The sequence below is a fragment of the Anneissia japonica genome, unplaced genomic scaffold, assembly GCF_011630105.1.
Source record: "Anneissia japonica isolate Jap-2015-1 unplaced genomic scaffold, ASM1163010v1 scaffold6997_len847652_cov182, whole genome shotgun sequence".
Lineage (NCBI taxonomy): Eukaryota > Metazoa > Echinodermata > Crinoidea > Comatulida > Comatulidae > Anneissia > Anneissia japonica.
This window is the reverse complement of record NW_022730884.1, coordinates 726,675-750,293: the sequence shown is the minus strand read 5'-3', so window position 1 is coordinate 750,293 and position 23,619 is coordinate 726,675. Positions and strand designations below refer to the sequence as shown.

At 34.6% G+C, this 23,619-nt stretch overlaps 3 protein-coding genes across 3 annotated transcripts in view; all 3 read right to left on the bottom strand.

Annotated features, from left to right (window-relative positions):
* The window catches only part of LOC117115151 (3-hydroxyisobutyryl-CoA hydrolase, mitochondrial-like), a 14,125-nt gene extending 13,087 nt beyond the window's left edge, over positions 1-1,038 (bottom strand). The window contains exon 1 of the mRNA XM_033258838.1: positions 915-1,038. The gene's annotated coding sequence lies outside the window, so the exon portion shown is untranslated. The remainder of the gene's footprint in view (positions 1-914) is intronic.
* Positions 1,039-1,600: 562 nt separating this feature from the next.
* Positions 1,601-12,080, bottom strand: LOC117115170 (phosphopantothenate--cysteine ligase-like). Its single transcript, XM_033258877.1, has 5 exons — positions 11,887-12,080; positions 9,079-9,167; positions 8,400-8,548; positions 5,279-5,493; positions 1,601-3,043 (listed from the first exon to the last, which is right to left on the bottom strand). Exons 1-5 carry the CDS (start codon positions 12,034-12,036, stop codon positions 2,678-2,680), a joined length of 969 nt encoding a protein of 322 aa, XP_033114768.1. The 5' UTR covers positions 12,037-12,080; the 3' UTR covers positions 1,601-2,677.
* Positions 12,081-14,940: 2,860 nt separating this feature from the next.
* The window catches only part of LOC117115153 (sodium-dependent phosphate transport protein 2B-like), a 16,794-nt gene continuing 8,115 nt past the window's right edge, over positions 14,941-23,619 (bottom strand). The window contains exons 4-6 of the mRNA XM_033258841.1: positions 22,500-22,810; positions 21,391-21,610; positions 14,941-19,253 (exon numbers count right to left, since the gene is read on the bottom strand). Of these exons, the coding sequence (XP_033114732.1) occupies positions 18,331-19,253; positions 21,391-21,610; positions 22,500-22,810 (1,454 nt within the window). The 3' untranslated portion in view covers positions 14,941-18,330. The remainder of the gene's footprint in view (positions 19,254-21,390; positions 21,611-22,499; positions 22,811-23,619) is intronic.

Here is a 23,619-nt window from a genome sequence, read left to right as displayed (position 1 = left end):
GCACATCGTCCATCCATTCGTTTGTTCAGGATTTGTTTGCTCTTGTCTTGTTTGCCCTTAAACATAGAGGGCGATAAATATCTTGTTTTTTTTTTTTTGGAAAGGCATCGATCAAAAATATGGACCAATTCAGTACAAACATAGGCCTCGTATTTGCCCATCTTTCGATAATAGAAACGGAGTACTAGCCTATAAGCCTGGACAACATAAAGCAAGGTTGTCTAAGAAGACCAGGGAAAAGAACTTTTAAATATACCTACTCAACCTAATATGATAGGATACTAGGCCGGTGTGTCACTTGACTACTTTAAAAAATCTAAAGTATTGTTATTATCATCTCATTTTGTAGCTGAATAACTGGTAATAGTATAGGCCTATTGCTTAGCCTACCATGACTCATAAAATATCCAATTATAGTTTATCTTTAGTTTTGTATCTTGGAAAGGTAAACTGTTTTACTGTACAAACAAACATGATCTCTAAATGTAAGAACAAGATTTAAATCAAGTAACACTTTCAATGTTAATAGGCCTGTGTAATTCATCTCAAGGGGTTCAGCGTTTAAAGTAGGTACTTCGAGCGGATTTCGTGTTTGATTTCGTATTTAATTTGTTGAATAATGCTTGTAATCCAAAGCAATGTCATATTTATGAGCAGGATTGGTCGATTTATGTAAGCTTGACTATAATACATTGCACTTGTATAGCGCTATTTTTAATGAACATCATAGCGCTTTTTATTCATCATTGTTAACACATTTAAAACAAGTTTTTGTAAACATGAAGATTATAACCTTGCTTTAAGTACTGTATATCGACTGATATAAAATACTAATAAAACGGTAAAATATCATTAATGGTGAAAAAATATAAATTTGCCGACGATCCAAATAAATTAGGTGGACTACCTTTTACCTTTATTGTGATTTGCAGTAGCCTAAATTAGGTTACCAAAGGCGCATATAAAATATCTCGCCATTGATCCAACCATGGCTATAATCCGGATGCTGACTAGAGGTGGTGGTGGTGAATTCTGAATATGGACCCTGTCTGACTTGATGAACCCAATGTCCGCTAATTTCTGAACCACCAAGTTGGTCAACTATGAGCCTCAGAGGTTTGAAGACATTTAATGAAAAAAAACTGTTAGCGCCCTCTATAGACCGGAAGAACTAAAAAAACTTTAGTTCAGTGTAGGTGCACCTATGTACATGATGAAAAACAAAACTGTGAAGAAATCTTCACGGTAAGGGTGGGAGCATATTTGTAAAGTATTATACGTGCTTCGTAGTTGATTAAGGCCTAACAAGATAACCTTTAAAGGGTAAATGTAGCCAATCCACTGTTAGTACTGTTGCTTGTTCAGTTCGGCAAGGCTAGTATCATGCTGTAGAAATAGTTGCATATCCTGTCAAAATGTGTAAAGGTGCGCGTATATTACACGCACGTATAACACTTTTGCATGTGCATCAATAATGTGTGTGCGTGTGCTTAGACAGCACCATCAACAGCTTGCATCTCTATGTTCTATTGTAATAAATATGAAAATACTAGCAAGGATAAAAACAAAAATATTGCCAACAGAGACAACAAAACAACAATAATTTTAACAGTAACTATAATTTTATTTAAAATCTACAATGTGTAGAAAAACTGTTCATGGCATAAGTTATTCAATGTGCCTTAAACACAAAATTTAATTGTATAATTCAAATAATTTATGTATCTACATTCAATCACTGAACTATTAAGATATTTTATTGCTTAACAGTGACAAAGGCTGCGGGGTGTCAGCAGGAAGCCGGCTCTCATCCCCCTCTCCCCGCACTACCCATACCAGCAGTCCCGTCGGCACTATTCATCGGGGAAAAAAACATATTTGGGTAGTAAAATATGTTGTAAAACATTCTAGAACAGATGAGCCAAAATCAGTTTCTTTAAGCAACAGTAGTACTAGCCACCCTGATCCCCACCAGGGCTTCACCCTGGCACCCCTCCCCCAACACAAACTGACAAATCTTGGTGGCACCACTGCTGCTTAAACATGATCACAAGGCAAGCAATCTGCTTCTTCATAGAACGAGAATCCCAATTGATTTTGAGGCAGCATTGCTTTCACAAACATTCATGAATAGATACACACTGGTATGTTGTATATAAAGACCTTCCCGCTAAGCCAGCCCATTCCCCTAGGATATTCTTGCTAAAGAGTGAGATCTTAAACTGTGCAAAATGTCCATAAACTTGGGTGTTTGTGGGACAGGAGCATATTCCTGGCTATTAAATAACATGCTCTGATAGTCAGTTGTTAATCTGGAAAGATCCGTATAAGTATATGATGCGACCAAAACTTTGGGACTCCTGCCAAAATTGATAATATGAAGCTTCCGATATGTGCGACGACACAATGGCAGAACGGATTCACTCATGCGTGACCGTCCGACGTTCTTTGCAGAACGTATATTTGGCCAAATTGTGTCCTAGAATCCATGTGACCGCGAGAACTCAACGTTCTCGCATGCGCAGATGACTTTATGTGACGTCACTACGTTCTACGTCCTACCATCGTCGTGCAATCAAAAGCTCCCTAATAACGTTCTGAGGGAACAAAGTACACATGGAAAAAAAGGAAAAAAGAATGGATAGAAATTTTAATGAAAGAAGAAGATTTTTTGCCCCTAAACTTCAGTTCCCTTGTGGAATTGATCATGTCGTATACAGATATCCCTAACTATTACTCTTTCAATATCGTGCTCCTGGTCTTGCGAAGCTCTACTGAGTAAAAGTTCTTTTTGTTCTTCCTTGGTTACTATAATTACTCTGTACCGCCTCTCATGTAAAATATTTGCTATCACAACCTGATGTCCATATTTAGAGAGAGCTCCTAGTGCTTTGTCTATCAAAATTGCTTCATCCGTTTCGAGTTTGAAGGTAGCCACAAATGCTTTTGGGGACCACTTTGAAACGAGGGCTCGTAGAAATTTGGGGACCTGATGAAGAGCAAGTTGAAGTGGACCTGATGTAGACTGTATCTTGTGCTTTGGCTAAAAAGACAAAAAAATATAATATAATATTTACAAGAACATAAATGGAAATGCTGATATAAAAATTCATATATAAAAATATCGAAACAATAAATTGAATAGCTCATTTCAAATAATTTATTAACTTCTAATAATACACTTATAGGTTTTAGTTAACTTACAAGAAATTCTGTAATTCATTTTGACCAGCTAATTTTCAAGGTAATATTCATGCATTTGTTAATTGGCCAATCTTTACTTTCACTTATAGTACTAAGACACCAGCCAAATTCCCTCCCCAGGCCACCTCTATTTCAAATTCCTGGATCCACTACTGTACATGAAATACAAATAATTAACATACTAAATACTTTCCGAGCCACTGGGGCTCATAGGGCTGGAGCTTATCCCCAGTTTCTGTAGTGTGAAGCGGATGAGAGTTGTACTCCCCCTGGACAGGACACTAGTCCATCGCAGGTTAGTCCCCAGCAGTTTGCTGGTACCCATTGATACAGCTGGGTGGACTGAAGCAATGTAGCTGAAGTGCCTTGCCCAAGAACAAAAGCGAATCTGCACAGCAGAGACTCGAAACCCCGACCTTAAGATTGAAAGTCCGAACCACAACCGCTGCGCAAAACTTCCGCTAATTAGCATACTGTGCCAAATTTGGTGTCATCTGTCAACTAAAGCTTCTAAAAACAAGGGTAATATTTAATGGGAATTGCACTGAGAAAAAAAAAATATATACAAGCTAAATGCTAATAAATATTATTTACCTCTCTAAAACTATCAAATTTAACACCTATTTCATGAATGAATGGGTTGCCTGTTTCCATTAAGACAAAAGCTGGCAAAACATTAACATTAAAAAGGACATTTGCTTAATAAAGTGTAATCTCTGAATACGAAGCAAATTCAATTTCCTTTGGCATGCAATTTACGAGTGCCACCAGTAGGGGTTTTTAACCATATATTCACTAATAGTCCTCACTGCACAGAGTTCCTCCTTTGGCACATTCAAGATAGAATGCTAGGGTGTCCTTGATCCATCTTATCATAGCTAAGGTAACATCTCTTAATTATGAGCCATTCTGTACCAATAGGATTTGAGAGTGAGAAAGTTTGTAATTCAGAGAGTTATTGTAAACTGTAAACATTTTCACAGGAGCCAAGGGGAAGTCCCAAGGAACTTATTATGTCACAAAATATAATTGGATTACATTATTTTACAATAACAGCTGAAATTGTCTGCATTTACTGCATTGTTTATATATTGTTTGTTCAAAAAGATAATTCATAATGATGCAATTTCTGCAAATCAAATTATAAAATTATTCTGTATTACATTTAATAATGCAGTTTATCAGAAATTATAAATTAAAAATGTTTACTGCGCCAATTCAAGAAAAAAAAATTACAAAAAGGCATCAAGTGAAGAATAATAGACTAAAAAGTTTTACAAAATAAGTTTTAAAATTTCTTTTGAATAAACCTAAATATGCTGACTAATTCTAAAGAAGTTGGGGGGGGGGGAGGTTATGTATATTTTTAAGCAAAGGTACTTGCATATTCAACTCTCATGTTTCTTGGGTTTTTTTTTTATGTTTCTTATTGATTAAAATCATCTTGATGCAAAATGCAAACACAGTCAAGCAAAGTCCACATTTAGAAAGTTCCCTCAATATTTAATATATACTCAATGTCCTTAACACGTTTGCTGCCAGCGATGAGTAAACTCGTTCCACAGGGTGGTGCTAAGGGAGACAGGGACGACTATACTTGTCAAAACCCAGGTAATATTCTAGCTTTATTACTTCACTGTTGTACATTGTAAAACCATAGACTTAACGGCTAGCATTTCGCGGAAGATACACCTAATATACGTTGATGTGCAAATAACAAGTATGTTTGTGGCGTTATGATGCTGGCAGTAAAAATGCTTGCATGAACATACACCAACCCATGCAAAAAGTGGACAAGAAAAATCGCACTTGGCAGAGACAATAAAAAGTAACTGTACTATTGCCAGTGATGAGTTGACTCGTCCCCTGAAAAAATATTAGACGCAGTCCCCTACTGTAATATTTTCCTGAAAATATATTAGAGACAGCATTTTTTCATATGGCTTGACTTGATAACAATTAAAAAAAGTATGTTTGTACACGTATACTTGTTTTGGCAACACAGTAGAGAACCTAAATAAAATGTCTGCCAGTCACCATGTTAATCTATTTAAGCGAATTAAAATTTTCTTACCATATCAGAAGGTGGAATGTAGAAGTCCGATACCGCTGCAGCAAGGTAGAATACTGCCAATGACCCCAATAAATGCAGGGCTTCACTTGACGCCTTCAACAACGCAATGTAATCAACAAGACTATGGTAGCTAACTTCCAACAACCTACCAGAGTTTTTAGCAGTTTGGTAGGCCTCGACGATAGCCATTAGAGAAGGCATCTTGGTGGTATCAACTGCAAAAGAGGACAGAGAAACTAACAACTTTCACAAAGACACTATAACAATTCTCCATAATTTATTGAGATGTCCATTTAAGCTAACATGTAAATTAATGAGGAACAATTGAATATGAAAAATAAGTGTTTTCCAAATTTACATTTTATGACAAATAATGAATGATCAAAATTACTATCAGTAAAATTTAAAATAATTTAATAAAATAATAATAATATTTGATAATAAAATAATAATAAAGCAAAGCTGAGCATAGGGACAAGAGGTAATGTTCCTGCTTCTGGCACTGAAGTCAATAGTTCAAAGCCCCATTTTCAATCAGGGCACCTACATGGTAATAATTATACCGTAAGAAACTTGAATTGAAGCCCAGTAGGCTTAATCTCAAGATGAAGTCCATCTCGAATTGAAACACCTCCCCCCCCCCCAACCTCTTTAATTTGCACAATTAGCCTCTAAAAAAGCGGCTTCTTTTCAAGATAGCATAGGCTTCTTCTCGAGATAGTAAAGTATATACACTGTACATAAATTTAAAAAAAAACAAGTAAATTAAAAACAAGCTGGTACCCAAGCTACGCCAAATCGCCAAGAAAAATTCTACCCAGTACAAAGTGGTTCGACCTATGAAAGAATCTGCCATCACAGATTGACAGTTGGATTGCTCAACATGACTGGCTTAAACTTTAAAGGCTTGGATGAATTGTCTGTTCAAGGTAAATGCGATGCACTATATTGTACCTTAGCGAAGGCATTGGATACTTACTTTCCAACTATTAAAATCTATTAAGCTGCACTGTTATGGAAAACCTTGGATGACTCCATATGTGAAAACGCTGATTTTAAATCGTCAGAAGGCATTTCATGAAGACCCCATTCATGGAATTGGAAAATGGAATAAAGTAAAATCAGAAATCGAAAAAGCTAAGGAGGATTATTATGCTAACCTCGTCTGGGGCAGATGCAAGGTTGGGGGGTGCAGAGGGTGCAATCACACCCTCTTTAATTGTATTAAGAAAAATAATAATAATAATAATAAGTGACATTTATAAAGCGTTCTACGCCAGCAAGCCGACCCCAGAGCGCATACAATCATCAAATTTAAACAAAACAATACTGAACACGTCCTAAAAGAGAAATTCATCCAACAGTGTACAATACAAATTCGAGAAACATATTTACAATATTTATCATTCAAAAATAACACCAAAAACGTCAAATGGTATCATTTCAATTGGTAACAATAATTCAATTAATTAACTCTATTTACATTAATTTGATTATTACAAAAATTTACCAAAATAATTGTTGTATTATATTGTTGATGATTTTAAAGGTATGAGAGTACAACTTCCAAGCACCCAGAGGTCTCAAACTTTTCGCACCTCAGCCCTAACATGTGGACTCTCATGCACCCGTGGAAGCAGATCATGGGGGAAGGGGACACCCCTCATTTTTCGTGAGTCAAGAGGATATGCCTGAAAATTGTTGAAATAAACTGCATAAATGATCTAGGTTTTAAAGAAAGAGCGCTCTACAGTCAGAGTATATCTTATTTTATAGCAAAATGCTGGTATCTCTGCCCACAAACATCTGAATTACCTATAGTACGCGACTCAAGTGCGCGTGCCTTTATTATAATTTGAGTATGAGAAAAAGTGTGCAAAGAAAAGAATGGTTTTCGGCACATAAAGTAGATAAATACATCAAAGACAATAAAGTTTTATTTTTTATGGTACCGGTACTTCACAGCGATTAATTAAATTGATGATGATGAATTTTAATATAGAGTGTCATATCCGGCAATTTAGAGGTACAATTTCCCTAAATTTCACCACCTCAGCACAACCATAGGTGGGGCTAAGATGTGTGTGGACTCGTTTGAGATACATGTGGAGAGTAGGTAAAGTAAATACATTAAAGACAATGTTTTTAAGTTCTATTTTCTATGGTACACCGTACATCACACATACTAATTAGATCCTTACGGTTGCCAAAAATAGCTGATAATAAATTAAGAATGAATTTTACTATTTAAATGTGTCATTACTGGTCACCTACAGGTACTATTTCCTCAAATTTTATCACCTCATTGTTGTGCTTCATTGATTTTATGTAAAAGATTATCGCAATTCAGTTTTTCTGTGAGGTTGATTTTATTAATAAATATACCATTATGAATGAATAAATGAATGAATGGTTTGTATACAGTTAGTTTAGGTGATTTAATGCCAGTTAAATACACTCCATGCACAGATTGATGGTACAGTGGCCTTATTTATTGTTTAAATAGTACAAGTTTACAAAATTTACAGCATTCATTTTGGAAAGAAGCCCCCTCTGCTTTGCAAAAATAGCCTTGAAAAGAAGCCCATCCAAAGTTGGCAAAAAAAACCAAAAAAACAAAAACAAAAAAGAAGTCTAGGGTTTCAATTTCGAGGTTTTACAGTATTATACAGAGAGCATAGCCGTCATCTTCGATTCTTTCTGACAATTTTGGAGGTTTGGCAAGTGGTGACTTTTAACTACTTTTATGTTTCAAACATTTTCAATTGGAGGGGGGAGGGGGTGGTGAGAGCTTTCTATTTCAGATGAATCACTGGGTTTGTCTAAATTATCACAGACCTTAGTAATAATAATGCAACATTCATTATAGTTCTATCAGAATAGGATGATAACACTTGTTGGATAGTTTCAGTGATGTGTGGTGATGTACAGTACTGTATATCAAATCAACAATTTTCAACAACAAAGCATTTGCATTGTTTGGATTCCAATAGAGTCAAAATACAGTAGACTATTACATCTGTTGATGATTGATATGTCAGTTTGAAAATTTCTTACACCCACATAATTAGCAGCTGTAACATCTCATCATAATGCATTGCAATACAAATTTTACAAATACCTTGAAGTTGAGAGCACGTTCCATCTTTGCAATCTTCTCTTATTTCCAATACGTCCAATATATTTCCTCCTGCAAAGTGTCTACTGTAAGGTCTCAGAGATCCCTGACGGTAGAGAAATATAACTCCATAGCCTTCTGATAAAAAATACCTTAAAATGAATGCCTATAGGAAAACGAATTTACCAATCTTACAGGATTGTATACAACATACACCATCACCTTAGACTGGTATAACACCCCTACCCCATGAAGTTCAGTATGTAATTGAGTATGCGAGTCATTAGGGCCTTGAAATAGAAGAGAATACATAGCTATTGCAGTCATACAGTATGCGTCAATAAATAGAATTTATTGTACAGCAATCGTGTTCAACTGCTGCCAAACTCAAAGAAGCGTAATTCAAATTTCTATCACCATGGCAACTCAAATTCACTGATGGCATGTGGAATAGTCCACTTGCAAGAGAAAAGAGTTAGAAGCCAAATTTAGTCAATGTGATGTATCTTATGATTACCCAGGATGCCCCAGCTGTAGGGATTATTAATTACAGCCTCTGGCCACAGCCAATAAGAGGGAGAATTCCCCACTAAAACTACCTCCCACTCAGGGCTTCATTCTCATCTTAAGATTTGCTATAAATTATTAAATGAAAACTTTATTAAAAATAAATAAAGGATACTCTGCTGAAGCAGCTCCTCGTTTTCCACCACTGAAGTTTTCAATAAATCTGACTGCTTGATTTTCCAGAGGTATTGCTGTTCCTCCAGACTAGTAAATAAAAAGGAAACTACAAATACAATATGATTTAAATCAAGAGCCAAAAAGAAAAAGGTAATAATTCAATTTATTTATTTTTTAAAATATAAATTTGATATTTTTGGTATGCCGAGCTATAACATTTATTTTATCATTATCAAGCAGTTTGGAGGTTTGCAGGGATATATTTGAGTATATTTACTCAGTAAAAAGCAATACAATCTTCTACTGTATTTTGTATATCAATGGAAGAGGAATTTCCTTGTTTTATATTTTGCAAGGACAAATAAAGTTATTTTATCTTATTTATTTTATCTTATCTTCTCTTACAACTGTCTATTACAGTATGCTGAATTGTGTGACTGAAGAACTACAAAGTATATAAAAGACTATAGTACCAATTATAAATTTACATCTTTAATTATTTAAAAATATAGTCAAATAGTATAACTAAATATCAAATATGTTATTAGAAGAAAATTTAAAATAGACATCGGCAGCATATTTTGCAGGATTTGGCAAATCTGGCTTTGGTACAGAGATTCATCATCTAAAATTAGTTTTCATCAAAACCATAGAGTAAATTACGAATGGAATAAAAGGAAAAATTAATCTCCCGAAATAAATGAAAAGGAGGACAAAGCCACATAGAATAATTGAAAGACATAACATTAAAAAGGTATCGTAAGCAACATAAAAAAATTGGATTGTGAAAGGTAACTGGTAAAAATAGTGGAGGGTGCATTGTATTAGACTCATAATTAAATTTTTATATAAATAAACATTTCCATTTTTTATAGAAAAGCACAGTTTTAATAGTATAACATGTAGCATAGGCCTACTGTCACTGGCATTATATTGTAGGAAGACCAAATACTATAGTTTTAAGAAATCACAACAATCATGAACATTTTATGAAACCTATACTCAGCTAATCAATAGATTCAGTGTTATTTTTTAGCCAAATTCTCTTTTTAAATATTTAAATTACTTGCACTAGGCCCTACACCTTTCCAAGAATCGGTAGACATGTTAAAGTGATGACAAACAGCCAAGTCAAAAGATAAGCTTTCAATGACCTTGTTGTTAACCAAAGGGTCCTATGTTAATACTTTTCTCTGTAAAAACACTAGTAGTAGTAGTAGTAATAGTAGTAGTAGTAATAGTAGTAGTAGTAATAGTAGTAATAGTAGTAGTAGGCCTAGTAGTAATAGTAGTAGTAGGCCTAGTAGTAATAGTAGGCCTAGTAGTAATAGTAGTAGTAGGCCTAGTAGTAATAGTAGTAGTAGGCCTAGTAGTACTATCTAGCTAGGCTATAAATTTACAAGCTACCTGGCGCTAATGCTAATGCGCTTTAGTACTCCACCCAAACCCTAAACTAAAGTGCATTAGCGTCCCTAGTTTTAGCCTAGCCTTTATTTTAGCTAGTGTAGGAGGCTAGGCCTAGTACTAGTAGTAGAGTAACTAGTAGGCCAAGGTCCTAGTTAGTAGTAGTAGTACAATAGGCCTTTTTCACGAATCGGTAGACATTGCGAATCAGCGGTGCGTAACCAACAGAAATAAGATAAGCTTTTGGGCTGATTTTCTGACATAATGTTATTTGAAAAAACCATAACTCCATAACGTGGCGTCGTATCCAAAAAATTTTTAAAGCAAAATGTTCTTAAAAGACTAGTCTACACCACTATATGATTGAAAAATGTTTTTGACCTCTGAAATCAAGATGGAAAAAGAAAAGCCTATCTTAGTAGTGTATTAAAATAGGCCTATGCATTACAGTGCAGTAGCATAGGACTTTCGAGTTGTTACTGTTCCAATTAGCGATAATATACAGAATTCTCTTATTATAAAGTACAAGTTATGTTTTATAAAGAAGTATAGGATAGTAAATCATGTTTTTACACAGAAAACTCTCATATGGTAACTAAAACAATGCTAGTTCAGAGTATTACTAGTACTACAGCACTGTAATGCATATACCTATTTTAATAGACTACTGAGATAGGCTTTTCTTTTTCAATCTTGATTTCAGAGGTGAAAACAATTTTTCAATTTTTTTTCAATCATATAGTGGTGTAGACTAGTCTTTTAAGAACATTTTGCTGGAAAAATGTTTTGGATACGATGCCCCGTTATAGAGTTATGATTTTTAAAATAACATGATGTCAAAAAATCAGCCCAAAAGCTTATCTTATTTCTGTTGGCTACGCACCGCTGATTCGCAATGTTTGTCATCACTTCATGATGTCTACCGATTTGCGAAAAAGGCCTATAGTGGAGAAGGCTAGGCCAGTTAAGTGTAAGCCTAGGCTAGCAGTACTACTCTAGCCTAGACTGGCTAGTTAGGTAGGGCCTAGGCTAGTAGCTAGTACTAGTAGTACTAGGCCTACTAGTAGGGAATACTAGGCCTAGTAGTAATACTACTAAATAAAGTAGGCCTAGTCTAGTAGAAGTAGGGACTAGAGACTAGGGTACGCCTATCCACTGTTTTTGTACAAACAATACATCCATGCAGGCCTATTGCCTCTTTCTCCTAGGGCCTATATATAGTATTTAGACCTAGGCCTAGCTAGCCTATTGTAGTAGTAGGCTAGGCCCATGGCCTACCCAAGCTGGCATGCTGGCGCACCGGACTTCACTAGGCTACACTAGCCTATACTAGGCCTAGCCTAGGCTAGGCTAGATAGGCAAAAAGCCTAGCCTAGGTTTAAGTATTAATAATGTATATTACTGTAACTAGGACGACTTTATTCATTCGTGCATGATGACCAGCTACAAACGTTTGTATTTTACTTATATCATCCTGGTACTTTTTTGGGTTATAATCATTATCGTCAAAAAACAAGTCCACAACATCTAAATCAATGTCGTCTGCTTCCATTTTTTCGTCCGTGCGTGTGTTTGTTTGTAGTTACGTACGTAGTAGTTAACCGATAACTAAAACTCGTTCCCCAAAACTTCCAATTATAAAAGGTTTTCTATTACCTTTACCTTGAACCTTAGACTAGTGACACAACTTATAGTTCCGAACATGTCATACGGAGAGACGGATAGAATGTTTTAAAATTAAGTTTATATTTATTGAAATAATCCGTCTGCTGTACTAAACAAACACTGAGTATCACAAAACTACCCCAGACCACAACCTGCCATCAACAAATTTATAAAATAACCATGGGTAGGCCTCCTATCACGCAATCCGTCCCTAAATCGGTCCCCCGGACCGATTTTGAAAACAAAAATTGGTCAGGGGGACCGATTTTTCCGCTAAAATTTGTCATATTTTACATAGGCTTATTATTATATTAGATATCTCGGCATTTGCGACATAATAAATCGTTTATTCCTTGTGTATTAGTTGACTATAATTAGAAGGCCGGTGATTTACCACTTAGATGTTTAGGGCATGATGTGTGTAGAGTAGGCCTAGGCCTACGTTTTTAAGTTACCTTTAATTTTTTCTTAAATTTGTATAGGATCAAGCATAATTCTCACAACTCACGTGGTGCAATTTGCTTATTAATCCAATTCAATTAAATCATATTTAACACTGTCATCATACCATGTGGTCAACGGTGACATAGCCATATTGTTGTAAAGTTGTTAATAATGTAATGTAACCATAATTTATTTACTGTTTTTCATTTGTTTGATTGTTGGGGTAATGCTGGTTTCATCAGCCTCTGATTCGAAAACGTTCCGTCATATTATTGATTTGCCTACTAAATAGGCCCTACATGAAATGAAGCTGATGCTCACACACAAGAAAGAAAAATGCATATCAGAAAAATATGATGTGACGTATTTCATAATTCATGATGGAGTGTACGTATGAGGTGACACAAGGTGACATGTATTTCATGATACCATGGTTTGAACGTCCGTTCATAAGAAATTCTTTTGAAAGCATGAACACGTACAAGGGGCGTAATTTATTTAAACAGAAATAAACAAATTGTAAATATATGAATATACCTAATGTGACGTCTATAATTCATGATGGAGTATGTTCCTTAAAAAATTAGTACAGATTAAACGTCGTACTTTAGGGCAGATTTTATGTTAAAAAACAAAACAAAACAAACAAAACAAAACAAAAAATGTAATTGCAAATAGATGATATTCATAACTTGTATCATGATTGAGTGTGAGCGAATTCTGCTTAAAGATTTGTGCATCGTGAAATTGTCAAAAGGGCCGAAAAAATATGAGGATACTCAATGAGTTTCATATTTATTCACTTTAGGAAATATAGATAAGTATAAAACAGAAACTTATTGAAAAAAGAGACAATGGAAAATAAAGGTGGGTTATCCCCACAAAAAAGAAAGAGAAAAAAAAAAACCAGTGACATCCTACATCGTCGCCGAGACCTATGCCTCTCATAAAAGCTTGTCACCTACTCGGCATTCTATTGATGAACCATACCTGCTACGCTATAAGAAAATTAAAAAGCGGAACAATTTTTCAAAGTATTCGATTCTATTCGTGTGTCTAAAAAGGCCTACAAAGTGCTGTAATGATATCTTTAGTTTAGCATTACGATGTGAATGTGATTATTGATGATAAGGCCTACTATGTACGTAGAATAGGCACGCGGCCTAGATCTAGCTCTAGTTCTGTAGACGTCTATAATTGAAAATATAAAATAGATTGCTAATTATTATTGCAAAGCTTGAACAAAATTTGAAAGATAAAATATAGGCCTATATAGCTTTCTCGCACGCAATTTTTTCAAAAACATATGCCAGCATTTTCAACATTCGTCATAAAAAGTTTGTAAATCATTGAAAACGTATTTGATTTTGTTTTTTAATCATTAAACGAACTGTGATAGGCCTCTTGTGGTTCCTTTAAATGAGAAATCCAAAGGCAATTCAAAAAATGTATCATATTAATATCTATAAAATCGATTGAATATGCCTTTGAAACTCCTAAATTGTCATATATGGAGGCTTCTACCCAACCCCACTCCCCGCCAACGTTCGGAGCATTTTGAACGACGCCCCGCGGACCACACACTTTTTGCTCTCGTCGCGGACATCGACCTCCCTCTCGGGCAAATCCTGGTGCCACCCCTGTTCAAAACAACAGTCCAAGTAGTAGTAGGAGAGTATCTATCAATGAATCTAGTTCGATCATCGGAGACATCATCATCACTCTCTCAGCAGTGGACAGGATCCAGATTTGTTTTCCTTCTGGGGGTGGCGCGCCGTGTTGGCAGCAGTCGAGGAACGAGAAGAAGGGGGTGGAACCTATGGTTGCGAGAGAGGAGGATAAGGTTCTGGGGGTGTTCTCGTGTCATTGTGGGGGTCCAGGGGGCTATTCTCTTCTTTGGAAGCTTCGGAGTTTTAGCCATTTTAATCTCTTATCTAATTGATTTCACAGTTGGTTAGGATTATCTTTACCTGCTGCGGTTTGGGGATTAAAGCACCTCCTTTCCACTCCTGGATCAGCCAGTTACTCATTCAGCGCAAAAATGACGTTCAATCCGGCAGTGTATTCACATGATCACGATGTCAGATAAGCTATATGAACCTCTTCATTCGGGCCCACTTAAGTAAACATTTCTATTATGAAGACAATGTAATAATAGGTAGATACTATGAAAATGTAATAAAAATAAACAAATTATTATCTTATCATTTTATATGCGGTTTTAGATGAGACATTGTTTATTTGCGCCTTATAAATCGACCATCATCATCATCATCATCATATGTCAGTGTGTATCTGTACCGTATTTTTTTCTCCAAATACTAAAAGAACATAAAACCAATTAATGTACTATCACATTTTCTTTATTTTTATTGTACACATTCCGAATGCGGGACGTTTGCGTTGTTTGATTAAAAAATAAACACTATCATTTTGACGCAGAAAAAAAATACTAACTCTCAACATGTCACAAAAACACACCTCTTAAAATAAAATGTTTATGTCAAACACAATAACTTATTTTTTGTAAATATTCTATACAATTTATTCTACTTTCTATGTACGGATGAGATATTCTATATGATTTTCATTTGTTGTGTGTAAATTTTTGTTATAGAGTTATTATAAGAAAAAACATTTCTTTATAAAAGAAAACTGTTCTTATAATAACTTTACAGAATTTATGGACAACCTAAATTTGGCAATAGTTTCGTTGCTAAAATTAAAAACAATTAATTCCCTTAAAAAATACCCGTGTTATGGTAGTTCAAGGCATAAACGAGGGCCTACGGACACGTTAAATTTATTGCAATTAGCTGTAGCCAAACGTATAACACGCACATCAAAGCCCTGTCTAGGTCACCAAATTGTATTTTGACAATAACAAGTGACATGCCTAAATATGATGACATCAGATCATGAAATAGACAACAGTTTTGTCAAATAAAGTGGACAAAGGTTTTTCGGTACGGTATCTTAGGCTAAGGAAGAAACAACAGTACAGATTTAAAATAGGAACAATAGGTGAAATAGTTAAGTAAGATGGCAACACAAACGCTTTACTTCTAAATCTCTCCTTGCTCCCTCACTGTACAGCTTCTCTAAGACTACCACCTTTTTAGGCCTACCTCCTCAAAAACACATCAATTACAAAATGTGACACATCTAAAAGCAAAACAACATTACTTTTGACGTATACCTCAGCACTTATTACGTAGTCCCTTTATAGGCCTAAGTTAATGACTTAATATAAGTCAAAATAGTTCAATAGAACAGAAATATTAAGAAATCCTTTGATATTCTATAAAATCAATAACACACGAAAATACATGGAACTTAAATTTTACAATTATTTGACGTTGATGTAAGAATAAATAGTTAAAATGGCAAGTAAAATGCAGTATTGTGCAGAGTAAATGAAGGCAGTAAGGCTGGTTTGTAATAATTGTAGCGTATTATATTATGACTAAGTACTGTTGAAGCGGAGTATAAACAATGACAGAATGTAGAACCTTTTTTGAGATATACAGTATAATAAATAAAATAAACATTTATGTTTACTACCAATGGGGGAACACTCAAAATATAGCAACTTTTTCAAATGAAATATCATGGGCTTAACAAAATATAGGGGTTTCAATGCATTGGGGTTCGACACGTGTCAACAAACAAGGACGCAAAATCTGAAGTGTCAAGGTTTGCAATGATTACGTATACACTTTAAGAACGAATCTTTTCAACTGAGTAAAGTATAGCATGCTCTGTAAGACCGAATATTACATAGTATTATTACAACTATTACAACTGAGTACCGTACATACAGACATGTAATCTAAATATACGTTATAATTACGTCATCATGGCTGCTTGTCACTATGCAATTAGGACCAATTCTTTAAAAATGCATTACTTACTGTATACCATTCAACAGATAGTAATCATTTTTTATCTAATCGTAAAATAAAATAACATAACATATTTTCTGACTTATACACACTTATTCAAATAAAATTAAAAGTATATTAACATAAATAAAACATAAAAACATATTCAAGCAATACCATTCCTCAATGAGGCCTTAATAAATCATGTTAGTGCAATCCATAATAAGCAATCAAAATTAATAAATAATTATCGTAGCCAAATGAGCCGAAGTTAACAAATACACAGTCCAAGAGACTTTTGTACATTTCAAAACAACGAGGAGGGGAGTATATCCTTAGTACTGATTGGTAATATCCGACGTGATACCCAGCAGTGCATTATGTTTGTTTTGCTTTGCTTTGTTTAATTTTTGTTTTTTGTTTTGTTTATTTATTTATTTTTTATTGCTTTCTTTCTTTGAAGTTTTTGTTTTGTTCTAATTTATATATATATTTTTTAATATAGGAAGCCGGCTATTGTATAGAATATACTACAAAATATATACAGATATATAAGGTAAAATAAATACTAGTTTATACATAAGCAGCGGTTCCTGTTGGGGTTATTTTTCACACTATTACCGACTACAGTTTACATAATATGTATATTCATGAAACATTTTTGCAAGATGGTTTACATCTAACTTTTCCTATATTAAAACGCATCTCTTCCAAGATACCGTTGTCATTTACGATGCTTAAAAAGAGAGCGTCACATTAAGTCTGTTTTACGTGTGTGCGTCGAATAATAATGTTATCTTAAAGCTGGTTTTCCACTAGGCGAATCAAAGCGTCAGTTCGTTTCCTGAGTTCTGATTGGTTGCGCATTTTTTCGCTAGCAAAAACTCCGATAGAAATGTGAACGCGCATGTGCATGATCCGCCGCATTCCATTCGCGCGAATACATTCGCCAAGTGGAAAACAGTCTTAACATTGCATAACGAAAAAATTGTGAAATCAATTGCCTCCAATCCGAATCCAAAAAGTTTGTCAAACCATCTGTATAGACAGCAGACGATCACAGCTTCCGCACCCATCTATGTATTGAAAGTTTGGTCCACGTATTTCGTGAGTACGATAAAGTACGATAATAATACAAGTTAGTACAGTATGCCTATAAAATAACATTAACCGATTTTCCACTAGGCGAATTTATTCGCGCTAATCAAAGCGTCGTTTCGCTTCCTGAGCTCTGATTGGTTGCGCATTTTTTCACTTCGCGCGCAAAAACCCGATATAAATGTGAATGCACATGCGCATGAACCGACGCTTGCGATTCGCGCGAACAAATTCGCCTAGTGGAAAACCGACTTAATAGACATAAAACTTATTTGATCGAGTACTTCGAGCCTTCTTGTGCTCTTCTAGCGACAACAATGTTTATAAGTTAGTACCGTCATATTTATTGCTTTCGAAGAAATAATTAAAAATAAAAATGACAAAATGCATTAAGCATAGGCCTAATTTTACTTAGTATACAATTAATTATTCGTTTAGCACCGGCGAAGTAGCATAATTTATGTTGTGTTCTTATTTAAATTACAACAAACTGTAGGGCGGGTATGCAATTTACTGGCCAATTAGCTTGGGTGTATTGACTGAAAATTGAATTTCTTGGCTTGTAAGAGAGTTGTAATTTTGGCAAAGTGGCATAGGGCCTGAAATTACGATTTCCTCGTTATTAGCTATACATTTTAATTGTTATCAAATTTAAATTATTATTACATTAAAATAATATTAAATTAACATTAATATTAAACGATTTTAAGTACTTTCCTTTGGCATAAAATTATGCCCTAAATACATTCAATTTTTTATACATGTACTTCTTGTGTACCAGTCATTGCCACGACTGTGGTATTGCCTGAGTCGACGGGTCTTACAGGCCTAATGGACGGTGTAGGGTTTTTAGGTTTAAATACGAATGGACAGCAACGTCTAAACACAGACAGCAACTTGGTAATCACGTCATCTATTGGTTTCAAAGAACGCATACATTTCGGTAAAAAGTCCCAGTTTTGTAGTATTTTTGGTAAGACACTAGGTTTCTTCGTTTGAAGAATATTAATCAAGGTCACTGCAAAAACTATTATTACAAATGGAATACCAAACCCGGCAAGATACCATACCCCCGCGAATGACAACCCGAACACGATACCGGGTAAGACGAAGAACATTAACAACAAATAGAAAATTGCAAACCACCGGTACTTGGCAGTGGTATTACCTAGGCCTTTAGCTAATTTGATAGGGGTTCGTCTCATAAATGGGACGGGGTACCAGACGAGAATGCCACATATATTAAACAACAAATGACAGATGGCGATCTGTAGCGCGCTCTCAAATTTATCACTACCGCTAGAGAGAGCGGCCAGAATACCAGTAGCTGTCGTACCTATATTAGAACCTAGCGTCAGAGGGTACATCCTATCGAGAGAAATTAACCCCATGCCGACGAGTGGTGTGATTGTCGAGGTGAAGACCGAACTGCTTTGAACGAGGAACGTCATCCCAGCACCGACGACTATGGCAACGTATCCGGTAAGGAAGGAGAATGGTTTTGGAAAGTCAGCATTAATATTTTTCCTGATCATTTCGGCCATTTTCCCCATCATCATCGACTGAAGAACCTTTACCAGTGATATCAAGCACGCGCATAGTAACAATAGAGAGACAACCAGCAAAATGGCACCCACTGAAGAATCAGAAAGACCAGTTCCCGCAAACAAATGAGCACCTGAAAAAGAAAACAGGAATTCAAACAAAGTTTACCCACAATCATTTAGACCATACTACTGTACATAAATGATTATACTGTACCGTAATCATAATGATTGTGATACTGTAGTAATTTACATGCAATATACGACTATGCTGAAATTTTTAAACTTACTTTTTTTTAATTTAATTTTGTCATTATTCAAAATTCGGAATTAGAAATAGGCTGGGCCCTTGGGACCTGTGGCCATACTGCGGCGACAGTACACACATTTTTTCTTTTCACTTATTTTGTCATTACTATAATTCATTACAATATACAGAGACAAACGAGAAAATATGAAAAATACGTCAAGGGAAACAAGAAAAATTATACAGCAACAGGACAGAATTGCTAAAAAAGTAAAATTAATTACTTGTCAGATGGCTCCCCAAAGAGTGTATTATAAAAATAAAAGAAAATATAAAAATTAAAAACATACACAAACTTAAGCATTTGTATTTTAGAGTACAGCCAACACTATCATTCGTATAATAAAGTAAATTCAGATAAATTGATATTGAAAAGCAGATGTCCTCTAACCTCTGTAGGGACATTATCACAAATTCTTGGAAAGTCCATTAAACACAGAAAATGTGTCGGAACTGGCAAATGTATGAGTAATATGTAACGGATGCACCCTTATCCCACCTAACTCTCGGGTGAGGGTTGTTCGAAGAACCGGGCGATTAGAGTCTTATTGAAACCCGGAGCTAACCGGACCTTAGCCGAGGTCTTTAGCACAAGAATCAGGAACAATACCTAACTATGACAGCAACATTAGGATATATATCAAAATGGTTGCCAATGATAGATAAAGACAAGGACAACTAATGTACATAGGGACTTAGCCGCCAAATTGAATAGGAATTTAATGAATCAAAACAAATCTTAGACCAATTAAAATCAGAAAAAAAATAATCTTTATCATGCCAGCACAAGGCCTACAATCATAGCCAAATATTCGTGTTAAAACACACGCTATCATAATTAGATTTTTAATTATCTATGAAAAAATGTACAGTAAGAGTTTTCGCGTGCAACTAAATTATTTTAATGTTTCTTGATGAAAAAATAAATTAACATAATAATAATACATTATAGCAATTACTGCAATGGAAATTGTTTACGTCATTATTTTTATTGTAAATGTGACAACAAATATTTTCCCCAACTTTGTGTAATTAATATTATCTCGTCTCGTTTTACCTACATCCCGTCTACAATCATAGCCAAATAATTATTCGTATTAAAAAACCTACGATTTCAAAATTAGATGTATATAAATGTCTCAATAATTTCGTAATAATAATAGTTCGTGCGTGTAACCAGTTTATTCAGCACAGTTTCTAGTTGGGGAAAAACGATGTTCACAGCAAATATAAAAATATTTCATAAAAAAGTAATAGGCCTAAGTTGATAGCTCTCAGGAACGGTGATATAAAGGGCAAAAAAACTAGGTAGGCCTATTGCTCTATCAAGCAATAGAAAAAAGTCTATCTTATTGAAAAAATTTGTATCTTTATAGCCTAAAAATAACTTTGAAGAAAGTGAATCTTCCAAATAGGCCTATGTTCATTTTTGTTGAAATTTTTGGATATAATATAAACGCCATCAACAATGATCATTCGTATACCTTGAATCATACCCAAATATTTATGTTATAATGCATACGGTAACATAATTAGATTGAAAAAGAAATAAATATATATAACTGTATATATAACTATATAGTTAGTGCGTACATGCCTAACCAATTTTATTTCGCTGCGTTCCTTTTGAAAAAAAAAACCCCAATAAAATAAGTAACATTACATTAATAGCAATTACTAGTAGGAATCGTTGATGTCATGATATTAAGTGTCAATGTTGTAAACATAATTTTTTTCTAACTTCGTATAATGAATTTCATTTCGTTTCGTTTCATCTACATCCTCATTGTACATTTTACTTATTAAAAAACCCTACGGTATCATAAATAGGTGTATATGAATATGCCAAACAAATACGTTTGTTTTCGCGTCTAATCAATTGATTCAGCATAATTTCTAGTTGAAAAAAACCATGTTTATTTGAATAAATACGGTTGTGGAAATTGTTCACAAATTTTACTTACATCGTACACCATCGCCTTCTACAGTAACATTGACTGCATTTGTAATGTTTTTCATTATCGTGTCTAAAGTGTCATCTTCAGCCAGAACTGTGACGTTTTGTAGTGACGTCACCATCGTTGGAGCCAACATTTCTTTTTTGTCACACATCGATTTGATCATGCTCTCGGAGGCGGCATCTTCGTTGCCCTGAGCTAAGTCAGAGATTACGTGCTTGTTTATCTGTAAACAAATACAACAATATAGGCTACTATGAAAGACTGGTGCATAATATGTAGGACTGGTGCATAATATATAGGACTGGTGCCTAGGCAGTGGTGCCGCCAGGATTTCCCCGACGAGGGGTCCGCGATCTATCCTAAAAAATACGCAGCTTTTAATTAATAATGAGCTCATCTTGCTATCGTTTTACCTCAAGGATTTTACAAAACGTCCAAACAAAAGGGTGGTTTAATGAAAGGTTTATTATACAATTGGTATGACTTACTTTTGTTAAAGAAACAGTTTATCACATTATTTTCTGGCAGCTTTATCCACTTATAAAGCGTGGTACTTATATCATATGTCAAGAATTAGTAATCTTTTCTTGGTTTTCAGATAGTTTTGTTTTCCGTCCTTTTAATGGTAAACAATTTTGTTAAGTTGTTTTCCGTTCTTGTAACTGTAAACTATTTGTCTACGCCGCGATGGGAGTCCGAGATATTACCGTAGTGTATTTTTTGTATTAATTATAACAATCAGGCTTTTTCATTTTTTTTAAATATGCAAACATATTACCAATATTTTTTTCAAAAGTCAATATGATTTCGAAATGAACATTGTACAGACCATACTACTTGATATATTAAAAAAAAAATCATTAGGCCTATTATTATATACCGGTAATCATCGATATCATCATACTGTAACATAGGCTTAATATATTTAGAGGGGTTAAAGCCTTGCTGGACGTAGGCCTACATGCATAATAACTTATTTGCACTCCCCTGGGCTCTCACTCATATATATATATAGGCTATTATTTTGTATATGTTTGTATGTTATTTTATTATTGCATGTTATTATGATGTTGAATTCAAGAACCATTCAGCCGTTGAACCATTCGACTCACCTGAATAATTTTTTTTGTCAGTGGTTTCGTCAACACTTTCAGTAGCTCAACCTCGGCATTTTCGTTAATTTGTATATTGAAGCTACCCACAATCCAATCAGAAAAGTAGTAAAGAAAATGTGTTAACGCCTCTAACGGGAGGAAAATAATTACGGCTAACCAGTTGAACATATCATGGACGGTCGCCCCACCGAACGCACGGCGGAACTCGTCGCGCTCTTTCGACTGGGCCATCGAAACAATGGTGTTGGTAACGGAGGTCCCGATGTTCGCTCCCATAACAATGTAAATTGCTGGCTGAACATTCAATACTAGAAAAGAAAATGGGAACAAAATAAAGTTTCTAGGGGAAATATATAATAACTTTGGCTTTCAATATAATTTTTACTTATAAGGCTACAAAAGGCATAGTTGATAAATGCAACAATCAGTGTTTCTATTTTTGTATTCAGTTATACTACAGCAAACTACGACATAAGGGACATAAATGGAATAATAATAACACAGTATGTGGGCCGTACGAGGGATATATTAATAACAATGAAGACAGATATGAAATATGAAGACAATTTACTATAAACAAGATGGTTGTACCATGGATGGTTGTATTTATAATGGTTGTAACAGCAAATGAACGAGTAGAATATTTAATCTGAATATATAAATATTAATTATCATAGCACTGCCTGTCTTAAGACGAGAACACGAGATTATCATGTGAACACATAATTATGCAACTTAAATTTTTCGATGACGTATCCCAGTGTGGGTGGCTTGCCGTAACCATGGTTCCTTATGTGACGTTGGCTTACGTTTAAGATGAATTTAAGATAATTCTTTGAAATTAAGCTAAATTACAATAGCAATTTAAATTGCCTGAGTTGACAGATTAACTTATCAACAACATAGTTGGTGATATTCTTGTTTTTCATTATGTGCTATTATAGCCTAATAAGAATAAGCCTACCTGTATTTATTATTACGTACTTCATAATGATAATAACAATAATAAATAATAATAATAATAATAACAACAATAACAACAACAACAACAACAACAACAACAACAACAACAATAATAATAATAATAATAATAATAATAATAATAATAATAATATAA

Bases quoted from the DNA above. Each gene is read 5' to 3' on its own strand.
- LOC117115170 (XM_033258877.1), bottom strand. From the start codon at position 12,036: ATGGAAGCAGACGACATTGATTTAGATGTTGTGGACTTGTTTTTTGAC. The intron at 9,168-11,886 runs GTAATATACATT...TTTATTTACTAG, and splicing joins ATAAAGTCGTCCTAGTTACA to TCTGGAGGAACAGCAATACC. The intron at 3,044-5,278 runs GTAAGAAAATTT...TTGTCTTTTTAG, and splicing joins ACATTCCACCTTCTGATATG to CCAAAGCACAAGATACAGTC.